This window comes from Heptranchias perlo, chromosome 25, assembly GCF_035084215.1.
Source record: "Heptranchias perlo isolate sHepPer1 chromosome 25, sHepPer1.hap1, whole genome shotgun sequence".
In the NCBI taxonomy this organism is placed as follows: Eukaryota; Metazoa; Chordata; class Chondrichthyes; order Hexanchiformes; family Hexanchidae; genus Heptranchias; species Heptranchias perlo.
Window position 1 is genome coordinate 3,930,955 of NC_090349.1, and position 18,393 is coordinate 3,949,347.

The 18,393-nt window shown below is 45.8% G+C and overlaps 1 protein-coding gene across 5 annotated transcripts in view; it reads right to left on the reverse strand.

The window, feature by feature from the left end:
- Positions 1-13,631: 13,631 nt before the first annotated feature.
- Positions 13,632-18,393, reverse strand: part of klhl22 (kelch-like family member 22) — a 62,720-nt gene continuing 57,958 nt past the window's right edge. For all 5 annotated transcript variants that reach the window (XM_068005462.1, XM_068005461.1, XM_068005463.1 and 2 more), the window contains 2 exons: positions 17,102-17,335; positions 13,632-16,344 (listed from right to left, as the gene is read on the reverse strand). In XM_068005462.1, coding sequence (XP_067861563.1) covers positions 15,961-16,344; positions 17,102-17,335 — 618 coding nt within the window. In that variant the 3' untranslated portion in view covers positions 13,632-15,960. The remainder of the gene's footprint in view (positions 16,345-17,101; positions 17,336-18,393) is intronic.

Consider the following 18,393-nt stretch of genomic DNA (forward strand, 5'->3'; position numbering starts at 1 on the left):
GCTAGAGGTGGGGTTGAAAAGATGTCCTGCTTCCATCAGAGTTATGCCCTTCTGGGGAAAGTTTTAATAGCTCAAAACTAGCAGCTGTTATAATTGTGATGGGTCACTTTGTGATAGTTTGGGTCCATGTCCTATTCCGCATGCTGCTCTCACGGGCAGCTTCCCACCTAGCTCTTGTATATTTGCCTGAAATCGTTTAATTTTTCTATTGGTGCAGGTGTGGACCTTAGTACCTGCAGTCCTTGTTAAACACTCAGGTAGGCAAATACCCACTCACATGTTCACTGGGGAAAGAACAGTTGTGGTTCCTGCACTTCCCTTATCTGAATGGGACGCCAGCATGTGAAACGACCTGCCACCCAAAACGCTGCCGTTCCTGACTCACTTCTGCCAACACGTGAGCAGTCTGGGAGCAATTAATGACGCAGAGAATAATTTAGCGATTCTCATAACTAGAATGGCAGGGGGATGGGAACCTGAGCAGGGAGACAGGAGGGGGAAACAAGGGTAGAAGCAAAAGACAGAAAGGGAAGAAGTAATAATGGAAGGCAGAGAAAACAAGGGTGAAAAACAAATAGGGCCATAGTGCAAAATAAAACTAAGATGACTAGCAATCTTAAAAAGACAAGTCTAAAGGCATTGTGTCTTAATGCGCGGAGCATTCGCAATAAGGTAGATGAATTAACAGCACAGGTAGATATTAACGTTTATGATATAGTTGCGATTACGGAGACATTGCTGCAGGGTAACCAAGGATGGGAACAGAACATCCAGGGGTATTCAATATTTAGGAAGGACAGGCAAAAAGGGAAAGGAGGTGGGGTAGCGTTGTTAGTAAAGGAGGAAATCAATGCAATAGTGAGGAAGGATATTGGCTCGGAAAATCACGATGTGGAATCTGTATGGGTGGAGCTAAGAAACACCAAGGGACAGAAAACGTTGGTGGGGGTTGTCTGGAGATGTAGGGGAGGGCATTAAACAGGAAATTAGAGACCCATGCAAGAAGGGTACAACTATAATCATGGGTGACTTTAATCTACATATAGATTGGTCAAACCAAATTAGCAATAATACTGTGGGGGAGGAATTCCTGGAGTGTGTACGTGATGGTTTTCTAGACCAATACGTTGAGGAACCAAATAGGGAACAGGCGATCCTAGACTGGGTATTGTGCAATGAGAAAGGATTAATTAACAATCTTGTTGTGCGGGGTCCCTTAGGGAAGAGCGACCATAACATGATAGAATTCCTCATTAAGATGGAGAGTGAAGTAGTTGAATCCTAAACTAGGGTCCTGAATCTAAATAAAGTATGAGGTGTGAGTTGGCTATGATAAATTGGGGAACTTTACTGAAAGGGATGACGGTGGATAGGCAATGGCTAATATTTAAAGAACGTGTGCAGGAATTACAACAATTATTCATTCCTGTCTGGTGCAAAAATAAAACAGGAAAGGTGGCTTAACCGTGGCTTACAAAAGAAATTAGGGATAGTATTAGATCCAAAGAGGAGGCATATAAAATTGCCAGAAAAGCGGCAAGCCTGAGGATTGGGAGCAATTCAGAATTCAGCAAAGGAGGACAAAGAGATTGATTAAGAGGGGAAAAATACAGTGCGAGAGTAAACTAGCAGGGAACATAAAAAGTGACTGTAAAAGCTTCTATAAATATGTTGAGAGAAAAAGATTAGTGAAGACAAATGTAGGTCCCTTAAGTCAGAAATGGGCAAAATTATAATGGGGAACAAAGAAATGGCAGAACAATTAAACACATACTTTGGTTCTGTCTTCACAAAGGAAGACACAAATAACCTGCCAGAAATGTTAGGGAACCAAGGGTCTAGTGAGAGGGAGGAACTGAAGGAAACCAGTATTAGTAAAAAAAAATAGTGCTAGGGAAATTAATGGGACTAAAGGTTGACAAATCCCCAGGGCCTGATAATCTACATCCCAGAGTACTAAAGGAAGTGGCCCTGGAAATAGTGGATGCATTGGTGATCATCTTCCAAAATTCTATAGACTCTGGAACAGTTCCTACAGATTGGAGGGTGGCAAATGTAACCCCACTATTTTTAAAAAGGAGGGAGAGAAAAAACAGGGAATTACAGACCAGTTAGCCTAACATCAGTAGTGGGGAAAATGCTAGAGTCTGTTATAAAAGATGTGATAACAGAACACTTGGAGGGTATTAGCGGGATTGGACAAAGTCAGCATGGGTTTATGAAAGGGAAATCATGCTTAACAAATCTACTGGAGTTTTTTGAGGAGGTAACTAGTAGAATAGATAGGGGAGAACCAGTGGATGTGGTGTATTTGGATTTTCAGAAGGCTTTTGATAAGGTCCCATACAAGAGGTTAGTGTGCAAAATTAAAGCACATGGGATTGGGGGGAATATACTGGCATGGATTGAGAATTGGTTGACAGACAGGAAACAGAGAGTAGGAATAAACGGGTCTTTTTCCGGGTGGCAGGCAGTGACTAGTGGGGTACCGTGGGGATCAGTGCTTGGGCCCCAGCTATTCACAATATATATCAATGATTTGGATGAGGGAACTAAATGTAACATTTCCAAGTTTGCAGATGAGACAAAGCTGGGGTGGAATGTGAGCTGTGAGGGGGATGCAAAGAGGCTCCAATGTGATTTAGACAAGTTGGGTGAGTGGGCAAGAACATGGCAGATGCAGTATAACGTGGATAAATGTGAGGTTATCCACTTTGGTTGTAAAAACAGAAAGGCAGATTATTATCTGAATGGTGATAGATTGGGAAAAGGGGAGGTGCAACGAGACCTGGGTGTCCTTGTACACCAGTCGCTGAAAGCGAGCATTCAGGTGCAGCAAGCAGTTAGGAAGGCGAATGGTATTTTGGCTTTCATTGCAAGAGGATTTGCGTACAGGAGCAGGGATGTCTTACTGCAGTTATACAGGGCCTTGTTGAGACCACATCTGGAGTATTGTGTGCAGTTTTGGTCTCCTTATCTGAGGAAGGATGTCCTTGCCATGGAGGGAGTGCAACGAAGGTTTACCAGACTGATTCCTGGGACGGCAATACTGACGTATGAGGAGAGCTTGGGTCGACTAGGCCTATATTCACTGGAGTTTAGAAGAATGAGAGGTGATCTCATTGAAACATATAAAATTCTAACAGGACTAGACAGACTAGATGCAGGGAGGATGTTCCCGATGGCTGGGGAGTCCAGAACCAGGGGTCACAGTCTCAGGATACGGGGTATGCCATTTAGAACCGAGATGAGGAGAAATTTCTTCACTCAGAGGGTGGTGAACCTGTGGAATTCTCTACCACAGAAGGCAGTGGAGGCCAAGTCATTAGATGTATTCAAGAAGGAGATAGATATATTTCTTAATGCTAAAGGGATATGGGGAAAAAGCGGGAACAGGGTACTGAGTTAGACGATCAGCCATGATCATTTTGAATGGCGGAGCAGGGCCGAATGATCTACTCTTGCTCCTATTTTCTGTGTATTTTCTATGTTTTATGAGTCTGAGGAGTTGGGTTTGGCCAGCATGGAGGAGGGTGTTGGTTCGTCACTATTCTCATCTTTGGGCTCATTGCACTCTCTCATATCCCTACAGCCTACAAATAGTAGAGGGGCTGGATCATTGAGTTCCTTAGCAGCTCAGTGAGGTGATCTGTGTTCTTAGCGGGTGCAATTCACGTGTTTTTCTATTCCCCAGCGACCCGGCCTTTCCCGCAGCCTCTAAAAGCTGTGCTCTGGACTCCAGTAAATGACTCGTCCTGAATGTAGTTGGAGGTGTGTTTGCCCCCTTTATATTGCTACAGTACCAAGTATAACAACATATTGTCGATTTTATAAAAGTAGTTACATCCAAGATCTGAACAGTACTCAACAGAAAGCACATCGGTGGAATTATCTTATTGGAAAGCACTGGAATCAGTCACTATTCTAGATCAACATCTGCCAGCGTGATTTTCTGTACACGACCAATATTATAAAGGGGAAGGTGGGAAATCACACTAGCATTTCTACTGATCACGCATCAAGAAATCCATTCCTCATCTTCTTTCTTCATTGTAGGGAAGATCAAGACAGCAGTAATACCAGGCTTCTGAATCTGGGAGCCTCTCCCAGGCAGGCTGGCAAATTGAAAGCACACTTTACAAACTGAAGACAGAAAAACCCACCCAAAATGTGTAAGGAAAGAACAGTGGAATTTTTAGGAGCTGGAAATGGCCTTCTTCTTGGATCCCTCTGTCTGTGTCAGTGCCCTTTCACTGGTAACTTATTCGCAACTTGGATGTAAGATCACTGCCTGACTTCCTGGTATTTTATGTGCGCTATCTCAGCCCTTTTGCTGCAGCAATTCACAATTCTGAAAACTTCAATTTGAAGACTCCAGATTCTTTCACAGAAAACAAACCCAACTTCCTTAACCCTCCCTCAATATATACTAATGGAAGGCTGTAATGATCATCCCTGGACACGTTCATCCTGTTTAACTAGACACTGTCACTCTCTGGTATGTGATGGCTGGTTTCTGTGAGCTTATCATTAAACATTTCTCAGCTCAATTGATAGAAAGAATCATAGAAATGTTGCAGCATGGAAGGAGGCCATTCCGCCTGTCGAGTCCATGCTGGCTCTATACAAGAGCAATCCAGCTAGTCCCACTCCCCCGTCCTTTCCCCGTAGCCCTGCAATTTTTTTCCTTTCAAGTACTTATCCAGTTCCCTTTCGAAGGCCATGATTGAATCTGCCTCCACCACCCCCTCGGGCAGTGCATTCCAGATCCTAACCACTCGCTGTGTAAAAAAGATTTTCCTCATGTCACCTTTGGTTCTTTTGCCAATCACCTTAAATCTATGACCCTTCTGCTAATGGGAACGGTTTCTCTCCATCTACACTGTCTCGACCCCTAGTGTCTGGGAACACTACTCCAGTTATGGCCGAACCGGTGTTTTATAAAGGTTCATAACTTCCTTGCTTTTGTACTCTATGCCTCTATTTATGAAGCCCAGGATCCTGTATGCTTTTTTAACCGCTTTCTTAACCAGCCTTGCCATCTTCAACGATTTGTGCACATATACCCCCAGATCTCTCTGTTCCTGTACCATTTTTAGAGTTGTGCCCTCTAGTTTGTATTGCCTCTCCTCGTTCGCATTTTTCTGTTAAATTTCATCTGCCACGTGTCCGCCCATGCCACCAACCTGTCTGTATCCTCTTGAAGTCTATCACTATCCTCCTCACTGTTTACTATCCTTCCAAGTTTTGTGTCATTTGCGAATTTGGAAATTGTGCCCTGTACACCCAAGTCCAAGTCATTAATTTTTTTATATATACATATTTATATAATCAAGAAAAGCAGTGGTCCCAGCACTGTACACCTCCCCCAGTCTGAAAAACAACCGTTCATCACTACTGTTTCCTGTCCCGTAGCCAATTCTGTATCCATGTTGCACTGCCCCCTTTATACTATAGGCCGCAATCTTGATGATAAGCCTACCGTGTGGCACTTTATCAAGTGCCTTTTGAATGTCCACATACACCACATTAACTGCAATGCCCTCATCTACCCTCTGTTACCTCATCAAAAAACTCTATCAAGTTCGTTAAACACAATTTGCCTTTAACAAATCTGTGCTGGCTTTCCCTAATCAATCCTCCCTCATCCAAGTGCCTGTTATTTCTGTTGATGAAGGCATTGTGTAGCTGAGGCCTACACACAGAGATTGTAGGCTCTATTCCTATTGTAGGAATTGCAGGCTTTCCTATTCTATTGTTGATTTAACCGACCACAGTAGGGGAGCCACAATTGGCCCTGCCTGAGATCATCTGATTCAGCATAGACCTGTGACCTTCCTGTTCTGCGTGGCTCAGTACCATACTTGGCAGTGGGTTCGAGTCCTACTCCATAGAGCTGAGCACATAATCCAGGCTGACACTCCAGTGCAGTACTGAGGGAGTGCTGCACTGTCGGAGGTGCCGTCTTTCAGATGCAACATTAAACCGAGGCCCCGTCTGCCCCCTCAGGTGAAGTAAAAGATCCCATGGCACTATTCGAAGAAGAGCAGGAGAGTTTACCTCCAGAGCCCTGGCCAATATTTATCAGTCAACCAACATCACTAAAACATCTGGCCATTATCTCATTTTTGGATCTTGCTGTGCACAAATCGGCTGGCGTGTTTCCTACATTACAACAGTGACGACTCTTCAAAAAGTACTTCATTAGCTGTAAAGCGCTTTGAGACATCGTGAGGTTGTGAAAGGTGCTATAGAAATGCAAGTTCTTTCTTTACAGTGGGGGAGCTTTAAAGACTCTGCATTGTGATCAATATCCCATTCTACAGCACTCATTAAGGTTATGTTTCTTTAATTGCAGAAATGCTGTTAGTTACAAATAAGGTCTGCAGATTCGCTCCCTGGAGTCCCATAATTTCTGACTGATGCTTTTCCTCCTTCATTTCACCAGTGATTGTGGAGCCCATTTTCTGCACCTCTGATGCACCTTAAAACCCGTGAAGAATGAGGTGGCCGTTTCCTTTATATTACTGAATGCCAGTGGGGGAGGGGGTAAAGTGCACTGTTCTCCTGCCTGTGACAGCAAATTGTCAATATAAAAATGCCTTTAAACTCTCCGCCTGCACCAAGGCAGAGGGGATTATTCAGTCTATTACATAATATATTTTCATAGGCAATACCTCAAAAAAAAACCTGGGCATGTTAATCAGAAGGAGCTAAGCAACTGAACATTGTTGAGTAAAAATTATTTCCTCGTTCTCTGCCTCAATACTAGAGCTCAGGGACTGCTCTAGTTACCTACCCTAAGGGTGTATCGGTTTAGGCGTGAGGATGTGGACGATCGCGCTGGTTATGGCAAATACTTCGAGTTAGAGAGTGTCTGAAATTCAACATTCTAATCATGTAACAGGCCAAATTTTATTGGAACATGGCTTCTCTCGGCGAGCACCAGTCGTTAAACTTTTTACTGAACCCTTCAGCTTGAATATAATTTGCTCCGTAACTTGCTGGAAGTGCGAGCTGATAACGAGAGTGACGGGGAATCTGGGACCTCAGTGAATGACAGGACCAACAGTCTATCTCCTTAATCAATGAGATTTAAGGATAGAGAAAGAGACAGGAAGGATGGAGAAGGAAATAGGGTGAGTTAGTCATATCAGGTACAGAAAGAGAAATAAAGGGAGGGAAAGAAAGATTGGATTAAGACAGGAAAAGTAAGAAAAAAAATAAATAAAATTTGACCAGAATTTACTACCTGCAGAAATGAGACTCAACAGTTTAAATTGTTCTCTTTCTGGGTTTGGGAGCATGATTGGCATTGCATGAACAATCATCACGTTAAAAGGGTACTTATGCTGTTAAGTATGAGCCCTAACTTTCTATGGCAAGTTTAATGTGAAAAGCCAGCAAGTTTTTAAAAATAACGGGGAGATTGAGGGCGAGATGCTGTTTGTGAGGTGAGCGGCGTAAATCGAGCAGCAAGTTCTGGAGATTCACAACTCACGGTGTATCTTAATCCCCTGAACTTGCTGGCTGATTTGCGCATTAATAATATCGTGCGGCGTTAGCGCTGTTATTTTTCCAGGAAGATTGGCCCCATGATGTTTATGGTAATGGCACACGTCTCACATTGGCATATCTTCCCCCAGTGGCACACATCTCCACTGCCATACGTCTCCTAGTGGTACACAACTCCCTCAGTGGCAGACACTTCCCACGGATACACATCTCCCTATGAGTGAAGAAATTCCTCCTCATCTCAGTCCTAAAAGTCTGACCCCTTATCCTGACACTCTGTCCCCTAATTTTAGACTTTCCAGCCAGGGGAAACAACCTCTCAGCATCTTATATTTCAATTCGATCACTTCTCATTCTTCTAAACTGCAGAGAATATAGGCCTATTCTACTCAATCTCTCCTCATAGGAAAACCCTCTCATCCCAGGAAATAATCTAGTGAACCTTCGTTGCACCCCCTCTAAGGCAAGTATATCCTTCCTTAGGTAAGGAGACCAAAACTGTACATAGTACTGCAGTTGAGGTCTCACCTCAAAAAGGGATCTGGGGGTCCTAGTGCAAGAAAATCAAAAGGTTAGTATGCAGGTGCAGCAGGTGATCAAGAAGGCCAACGGAATGTTGGCTTTTATTGCTAGGGGGATAGAATATAAAAACAGGGAGGTATTGCTGCAGTTATATAAGGTATTGGTGAGACCGCACCTGGAATACTGCATACAGTTTTGGTCTCCATACTTAAGAAAAGACATACTTGCTCTCGAGGCAATACAAAGAAGGTTCACTCGGTTAATCCCGGGGATGAGGGGGCGGACATATGAGGAGAGGTTGAGTAGATTGGGACTCTACTCAGTGGAGTTCAGAAGAATGAGAGGCGATCTTATTGAAACATTTAAGATTGTGAAGGGGCTTGGTCGGGTGGATGCGGTAAGGATGTTCCCAAGGATGGGTGAAACTAGAACTAGGGGGCATAATCTTAGAATAAGGGGCTGCTCTTTCAAAACTGAGATGAGGAGAATCTTCTTCACTCAGAGGGTAGTAGGTCTGTGGAATTTGCTGCCCCAGGAAGCTGTGGAAGCTACATCATTAAATAAATTTAAAACAGAAATAGACAGTTGCCTAGAAGTAAAGGGAATTAGGGGTTACAGGGAGCGGGCAGGAAATTGGACATGAATTTAGATTTGAGGTTAGGATCAGATCAGCCACGATCTTATTGAATGGCGGAGCAGGCTCGAGGAGCCGATTGGCCTACTCCTGCTCCTATTTCTTATGTTCACCAAAGCCCTGTACAATTGCACCATGACTTCCTCATGCTTGTACTCCAACCCCCTTGCAATAAAGGCCAACGTATCATTTGCCTTTCTAATTGCTTGCTGTTCTTGCATGTTAACTTCCTGTGTTTCATGTACAAGGACACCCAAACCCCTCTTAGCACCTTCAGTGCTACACATCTTCCTGTGGCACATAATCTCCCCCAGTTGTGCAGATCTTCCCCTGTGGCAAATATCTCTCCCACTGACACATGTCACGCTCCGAGGCACACATCTCACAGTGACACATATCTCCCACTATTACACAGCTTCCCCTGGTGGCAAATATCTCTCCCAGTGGTCCTCATCACCCTCGGTGGCATGCATCTCCCAGTGGCACGCATCTCCTGGTGCTGCACAGCTTTCCCCCACTGACACACACATCCCACTGGTATACATCTATGACTGGCACACATCACCCATGGCACATGTCTCCCTCACTGGCACACATCGCTCCAGTGGAACACATTTCCCAGGATCTATGTCACCCTCAGTGGCACATATCTCCCAGTCTGCCATGGAGTATGAGGGGGGAGGGTAGCTGGCATGCAGAGAACGACTAACTCCTTGTTAGTTTCCCAGCCCTCACTCTACACTTTACCTCTGTTTGGCACCTTGTTTCTCTCTAGGGCCCAGCTACTTCTACCTTCATCGTGTGAGGAAACCACAGGAGTGATCCCTCCAATCCACGATATAGCTCACTGCACAATCATATACGGCCCGCTACCTGGTTTTGGCATAATTTATCCAGTGACCCACTGGGTTTTGGCCCAGTATTTCCAGCGACCCACTCACTGGTTTTGGTATAGTGTATCCAGTGGCCAGCTGCAAACGTTTGGACAGTCCTGCCGTAAGGAGCACAGGAGAGAAATGGTGGGTTTACACAGGGTAGTGTTGGTCACTGCGAAAGAAAATGCTTTTGCGCAACATAGATTCCAAATGCGACCCCGAAATCAAGCATCCAAGTTACCAAAGAGCAAAACAGATGAGTACAGCCGGACACTGCTGATTAACCAATTCATCATACCCTCGGAATCATTCACATTCTACAATACAGAAATTACAGTCTGGAGCTCACTGATAGGTTCATTGGTAAAGTCAGTGTTAAGTTCAACTGCACAGGAAGGTTCCCAGAATCAACTCCCGCTCTGTGCCAAAATCAGCCGAAGCTGCTGTTGGAGGAATCCAATTTTTAAAAATTTGTTGATGGGATGTGGGCGTCGCTGGCGAGGCCGGCATTTATTGCCCATCCCTAACTGCCCTTGAGAAGGTGATGAGCCGCCTTCTTGAACCGCTGCAGTCCGTGTGGTGAAGGTTCTCCCACAGTGCTGTTAGGAAGGGAGTTCCAGGATTTTGACCCAGCGACGATGAAGGAACGGCGATATATTTCCAAGTCGGGATGGTGTGTGACTTGGAGGGGAACGTGCAGGTGGTGTTGTTCCCATGTACCTGCTGCCCTTGTCCTTCTAGGTGGTAGAGGTCGCTGCTGAAGAAGCCTTGTAGTGCACCCTGTGGATGGTACACACTGCAGCCACAGTGTGCTGGTGGTGAAGGGAGTGGATATTTAAGCGCATTAAATTGGTATCAGCACCTCTGCACGAGGGAGTGGGACAGGATCAAGCTCGGCTGTGATGCCTCACCCAGCGGTTGAATATTCTAACACTGGCTGCACTGGGTCACATATGAAGAATGTCTATTTGAACACTATAACTGGAGCTGCTAGTGATCTGGACCCCCAGCCAGAGTCAGCAACTGCATTCATTGGCCCCCCCAATGGACATTCTGTGCATGCACAACACCTGGTGAGAACAGGATTGGGCTTAACTACGATGCCCTGTACAGTCAAATAGCCTGCTGGCAACTTCACAATGACTTGCATTTATTTATCCCGTTTAACGTAGAAAAACGTGCCAAGGCGCTTCGCAGAGACGTAATTAGACAAAATTTGACACTGAGCCACAAAAGGAGATATTAGGCTAGGTGACTAAAAGCTTGGTCAAAGAGATAGGTTTTAAAGGCGGAGAGAGAGGCAGAGAGGTTTAGGGAGGGAATTCCAAAGCTTAGGACCTAGGCAGCTGAAGGCATAGTCGCCAATGATGGGGCGAAGGAAATTGGGGCTACAGGTGAGGCCAGAATTGGAGGAGCTTAGAGATCTCGGAGGTTGTCGGCTGGAGGAGGTTATAGAGATAGGGAGGGGCGAGGCCATGGAGCGATTTAAACATGAGGATGAGAATTTTAAAATTGATGCATTGCTGAACCGGGAGTAAATGTAGGTCAGCGAGCACAGGGGTGATGGGTGAACGGGACTTGGTGCGAGTTAGGATACGGGCAGCAGAATTTGGATGAGCTCAAGTTTGTGGTATAAGGTGAGAGGCCAGCCAGGAAAGAATTAGAATAGTGGAGAATGGAGGTGGTTGCACAGCACTGGACACCGATAACAGAGGAAACCAAAACACAGCAGAGTACTGGTAACAGAAGAAACAACAGCACAGCACTGGTTACAGAGGAAAGTATAACTACTGGGCACTGGTACAGGAAACCACAGCACTGGGCACTGGCAACAGAGGAAACCACAGCACAACACTGGGCACTGGCAATGGAGGAACCCACAGCACTGGTAACAGGAAACAACAGCAATGGGCACTGTTAACTGAAAAAACAACAGCACAGCACTGGGCACTGGTAACCGAGGGGAAAATATTAGGCAATTTTTGTCCAAAGCTCCGAGCTCAAGCTTTTATTTTCTCCCTTCCCCAATGGTCTGATGGTGCTTGCCCTTCCGTACCTTGTCCAAGTGATCCTTGTCACCTCTGAGCCTGGACTGTGTGTGCGTGCTGACTATTCAAGAAGGACAAGAGCAGCAGGCACATGGGAACAACACCACCTGCACGTTCCCCTCCATGGTCACACACCATCCCGACTTGGAAATATATCGCCGTTCCTTCATCGTCGCTGGGTCAAAATCCTGGAACTCCCTTCCTATCAGGACTGTGGGAGAACCTTCACCACACGGACGGCAGTGGTTCAAGAAGGCGGCTCACCACCATCTTCTCAAGGGCAATTAGGGATGGGCAATAAATGCCGGCCTCGCCAGCGACGCCCACATCCCGTGAACGAATAAAAAAAAATTGAGCTGCAGCTGGCCTCACAGCTGAACCTGACCCTGTCCTCACTATATAAACACACATGGGGACTTTGCGGCTGGGTTTAGAATCAGGAGTGGGAATCTTTGCCGCACAATCTCCATAACCACAGGGCACTGAGGCCAATTATAGCGACCCTACTGCCCCACCTTCGATCAGCACAGAGCCTGCAGGTCTATATGGCTCAGCTAATCATTGAACCACTGAGGGTAGTTCTCAAACTGCTCTTACGTGGTGTGTTGTGTGAGCAAAATGCAAACCATTTGGTGCTTGAAATTTGCAGCAGTCGAGGAGTGAAGTTGGGAGCCAACCTATTTACTGGCTGAAAGCTATGGTCCTGGACAAGGTTGGCTTTGGTCACAACAATTCCCAGTGTTCAGTAATGTAGATATTATTGTGCAAAGCACTTGATGCAAAATCAGCACGGAAGTGGTCGAGTGGAACAATACACCAGCCCGCTGTCCAGCTCACTGACCCAAGATTAAGGCAAGGTAGCTTTAGTTTTGCTTGTTAGCACAATGTCAGCAGTCTTTGATAGAGCGGGAGATATTGGACCACATTACAGAGCTGCACTGCATCAGGGGCATGGCTCAGATCTGCTGATAAAACCATTTGTTTGATCATCATGCTTATTAATCTTTGAACACAGAAGCCCCAGGAGAAAATCTACACTGTGCAAAGTGTCACAACTTAGAAGGAAAAGACTTGCATTTCTCACAACCTTAGGACATCCCAAAGCGCATCACAGCCAATCAAGTGTAGTCACTGTTGTAATGTAGGAAATGTGGCAGCCAATTTGCACACAGCAAGATCCCACAAACAGCGATGAGATAATGACCAGATAATCTGTTTTAGTGATGTTGGTTGAGGGATAAATATTGGCCAGGACATCAGGGAGAACTCCCCCGCTCTTCTTCAAAATAGTGCCATGGGATCTTTTACATCCACCTGAGAGGGCAGATGGGGCCTCAGTTTTCATCTCATCCCTCAGTACTGCACTGGGAGTGTCGACCTAAATTGTGTGTTTAAGTCCCTGGAGTGAGTCTTGAACCCACAACCTTCTGACTCAGAGGTGAGAGGGATACCCACTGAGCCACAGAGGGGTGTACAAGGACTCTGAATGTCTGACAGTGGGGTCTCTGGTTATACAGCAGGTAGACAGCCAACAATAAACTAGTTCGAAGTTGCTGTTTGCCTCCGGTCTCCATCTTGTATCCGCTCATTCTTGGAGGGTACTGACCCCAACCATGGACCACTCTCGGGAATGCTGCATTAAGCAGTGATGGGTTGTGGGTCTGTGCCCATGATTCCAGAACACAGGGGAGCTCCTGGTTTCAGTTTTACCGGCCTGGGCCTGGGCCTCACAGGAACATATGTGTCAACCTTTGAAGTACTGAAATCCGAGAGATGGCCTCTCCGAGAGATGGCGTCTCCGAAACCTGCCTAGGTTTGGGGGCCTGCCCGAGTGCCCAGTGAGGTCCAGGGGCGATGCCCAAGTTGGCGGCCAGAGGCAATGTGCCCCCCCCCCAAACTCTTGGAGTTTAAGCATATTTGGAGACAGAAGAACGGCTTCACTTGCAAGATAATGCTGTTTATTTGGACATGCTAGCGTCGAGATAATATTGCGAATCAGTTTAAGGATCACAAAGAATGAGGCAGATTGAAAATCCATTTAAACATATGAAGTTATGTTTATTGTTGAGTGTCATACAGCAGAATAGGTTACATTTTTAAAGTAATATAAGTGAGTGCGGTTTCTAATGTGTGAAATTGGAAAGCTCTGTAAATGGGAGAGTAAATTTCGCTCATGTTAACACTCCAGCAATAGCTTCATGATTTGCAGAATTATAGAAAACTTTTTTCCAATTATATTCATGGCATCACTGGCTGATTAACCCTTGATAAATCGAACATCACACATTTAGCAAGCTCTTTTCAAACAAATAACATGCATTAGCTAAAAAATACACAGGCCTGCTCCACTGTTTCAAGATTCTTACGAACTCTTGTCATATATATTATCCTTTACCGGATCCCCAACTAGTTTAGATTTTGACAAATACCCCGCACGTTCACCTGGTCAGATACTTCTCAACGTACATCAATCAAACTTTACGAGTAGCTGATAGATTGCCAGTCACCTCACAGGCTTGGCTTGGAGCACATTTAAGGGGGACTGTGAGATGGACCTCAAATCCATGCGACTCGTGGAAAATCTAGGAGAGGTGACACTTCTACAGGGAAATGTGGAAAAACAATGCTAGTGGGTCTCCCATGGGGCCGCTCACAGATAGTACAAATTTTAAAAATAAACTGTGTGTGGACAGTGCTCTCACTGATCATAAGCCCCTCAAAACACGTCAATAAATTAAATATATATACATCATCACCATCCCACCTCAGCAACTTGCATTTATACAGCACCTTTAACATGGAGACACATCCCAAGGCACTTAACAGATGCAAGGAAAATGGATGCAGAGCCAAAGGAGGAGATATTAGGAGGGTATAAGTGACTACTCTCACTCTACAACAACTATTTTGCACAGAGAAGATTGACATTAAGATCAATTAGAATGCTGTTTAATGTTTTGGACTAAGGTAGGGAAACTGACAAGGTCAAATCACTCATTTCATCACTGCGAATTTATTGGAAAAAACAATAAGGTGGTGGGAAGGCTCCACCGTGTGGACGAGTGCAAGAGAAAAGTTTAAATCAGGAATTGGCAATTAAATAAAGAAAAGACTTACATTATATAGCGCCTTTCATGACCTCAAGACGTCCCAAAGCACTTTACAGTCAATTAAGTATTTTTGAAGTGTAGCCACTGTTGTAATGTAGGAAATGTGGCAGCCAATTTGCACACAGCAAGATCCCAGAAACAGCAATGTGTTAATGACCAGATACTGTGTTTTAGGTGTTGATTGAAGGAGGAATGTTGGCCAGGACACCAGGAGAACTCCCCTGCTCCTCTTCAAATGCTCTCTGCTGGACTCTCACTGGGGTTCGGGTTCCCTCCTCTCCTGAGGGAAGATGGGACTCGGTTTAACGTCTCATCCAAAAGACGGCACTTCTGACAATGCAGCACTCCCTCACTGGAGTGTCAGCCTGAATTATGTGCTCAAGTCTCTGGAGTGGGAATTGAACCCACGACCTTCTAACTCAGAAGGCAAGAGAGCTACCTCAAGCCACAGCTGGCCACTGTGACACCAAGCTTGGTTTTTTTAATAATGTGAAGACTATAGAAGAAAGGGAAGACTAAGGGAAGTGAGGAGTTCCACAGTTTTGGGGTAGAGGGAAAGAATGAGAGTGTGGAATAAGTCTCGATTTCAACACTGAAAATGTAGGGATGACATTCTGAGCTTCTGTTCAGAAGAGCACTGACCAAAGCAGTATTCATAATCGGGAGTGGGAGGGGAGAGAGGTTGTGATGAGGGAGGATGGAGAGAGAGAGAGCGAGCACAATGCGAGAAAGGTCTCCAGACGTACAGCTGGACTTTCTATGAGATAGCACTGAACAGAAAATTAACAACCTTTAACAGTTGAAATGAAGCTCCCCAATGATATACTGATGTTGTATTAAGTCATGCAAATCACACAGCCCCAGATTTCATTCCTTTCCCTGCGCTGAGTTAGCAATTCTCAGTTTGGAAGTTTACAATTGGCTTCAGTGCCCTCAGACTGGGAAGGGTCACGGAGGGAGAGTCAGGATCCCTGCTGGAGAGTGTGCGTAAACATCAGCACGAGGACTGGATCAGGTTCAGATGCGATGCCTCCCCGAGGTCCTGTAATCTGTTGACATTTGCTGTCTGGACTCACCCGCTGAAGGATGGGGGAGGGGGGGGCTGTCTGCTCCTGTGGACCCCTTCCCCCCAGCACGAGCCAGCACCTTGAGGAGCGGAGCTGGAGCCGAGAACACGGGGGAAAAAAAATAAAGGGACACGGCGAATATCCACAGGATGGGCAACATTTGACAGTCCGGCCTACCTAACCGTAGGTTCAGTCTTCGCTGGAACTGAACTCCTCTAAGTCGGAAAACCCAACCACTTCAGGAAGTGCGTAGGCCTGCCGGCCACGGCGACAAGCTGGATAGGCACGCTTTCTGGCCGTCTGAATCCCCCAGTCCTCGACAAGCTGCCTCGGCAGTGTCAGGACACAACAGGACATCCCAGAATTGGCGCACTCGATGTCGGGCGCCTCCTCCCAGCAGCATTCCGTCACGTTGTATACGTGGACGTAGTCAGTGCGCGTGTAGCGGTCATGTGACCTCCCGCCCAGGATGTAGATTTTGTCGTCCAGGGCAGCAATGCCCGGCTCCCCGTGGCCAAAGGGCATTTCGGACACCGTTGCCCACTGGTTCCGCTCGGTGCTGTAACAGGAGACCTTTACAAACATAACAGGGAGAAAAGCAATTAAAGGCTCAATAGGGCAAACACCAAGTGCAAGTAATCAGGGTACAAGCCGGCAGTGCGGCACTTTGTGGGCCAATGGTCTTGACGTCACAAGTGCAACTTCAAAGCAACTATGTGCACAGTTCCCGAGGACGGGTGCTGGTCTGTGTCGAGCAGCAGTGCCAGCCAGGTTGGTGAGCCGCACACAGGCCCGAGATGGCAGGCCTGTTGCCAGTAGGCGCAGTTTAGCAGCAACAACAACTTGCATTTATATAGTGTCTTTAACATAGTAAAAATGTCCCAAGGTGTTTCACAGGGGCGTTATCAAACAAAATTTGACACCGAGTCACATATTAGGACAGGTGACCAAAAGCTTGGTTAAAAGGGTAGGTTTTAAGGAGCGTCTTATAGGAACAGAGAGAGGTGGAGAGATTTAGGGAGGGAATTCCAGAGCTTGAGGCCCGGGCAGCTGAAGGCACGGCCGCCAACGGTGGAGTGAAGAAAATCGGGGATGCGCAAGAGGCCAGAATTGCCCTGACCTCATAAAGAAGGCAGCTTTTGTCATCCATGAAGCCCTCCAGAGTGCTGGAATGTCGCAGCTTTGAACCTATCCCTGCCATGATACTGGGATTCACATTTTATCCTATACTCATCCACTTCCAGACACTCAAATCATTTATCTTGGCTGTTCAGGGGCTGAGGAGAAATAATCCTGGAAGGAGAAATTTCTCTCCTTGCTCAAAGCTCACCTGCATGATGTCCTGCCTGTATCCATTGGCATTGTTGCTGCCGCCGAGAAGGTAAAGCTGGCCTCGGACTGCAGCCATTCCATGCCAGGCCCGTTCTACAGGGGCATCGGCCTTTGGTTCCCACTGGTTTGTCTCTGGGTCGTAGCAGTGCAGCTCCTTCAAGTAATGTCTGCCACTTCTCCCACAGGCTATGTATACCTTGCCTGCATGCACTGCTCCAGCATGGGCATAGACCTAATCAAACAGTGGAGGAGAAACACGGGATTATTTGCGACATTAACCTAATCAAATAATTATGAGAACTTTATTTTGTTGCACTTATATTTGCTTTTGACACTTGATTTCTCTTAGAACAAAGCTCAAATAACGTTCAAGCTAAAACAATTCATAAAATTGCCTACTCCTGTTCCTATGCCCTTGGATTACTGATCATTAAAAGCTAATGGACAGGTACAAAGAATAATTAAAAAGGCTAATGAAATGTTAGACTTATCTCAAGGGGGCTGGAATACAAAGGGGTGGAAGTTATATTATAGCTATACAGAGCTCTGGTCAGACCACATCTGGTGTATTGCATTCATTTCTGGGCACCACACCTCAGGAATATTGGCCTTGGAGGGGGCGCAGTGCAGATTCACCAGAATGATACTGGGCTAAAAGCTTGAAATTATGAGCACAGGTTGCATAGACTTGGCTTGTATTCCCTTGAGTTTAGAAGATTAAGGGGTGATCTAATTGAGGTGTCTAAAATGATGAAAGGAGTTGATGACGAAAGGTCTTCGACCTGAAACATTAACTCTGTTTCTCTCTCTCCACAGATGCTGCCGGACCTGCTGAGTGTCTGTTTTTATTTCCGATTTCCATCATCCGCAGCATTTTGCTTTTAAAAGGAATTGATAGGGTAGATAGAGAGAAACAATTTCCTCTGTGGGGTAGTCCAGAAAAAGGGGGTATAACCTTAAAATTAGAGCTAAGCCGTTCAGGGGTGATGTCAGGAAGCACTTCTTCACACAAAGGGGAGTGGAAATCTGGAACTCTCCCCCTAAAAAGCTGTTGAGGCTGGGAGTCAATTGAAAATTTCAAAACTGAGATTGATAGATTTTTGTTAGGCAAGGGTATTAAGGGTTACGGAACCAAGGTGGGTAAATGGAGTTAAGATACAGATCAGCCATGGTTTAATTGAATGGCGGAACAGGCTCGAGGGGCTGAATGGCCCTCTCCTGTTCCTATGTTCTTCAGGAGCCTCACACCAGCTAGTTCACGAATATGAATCTCACGAAAAAAAGCTGATA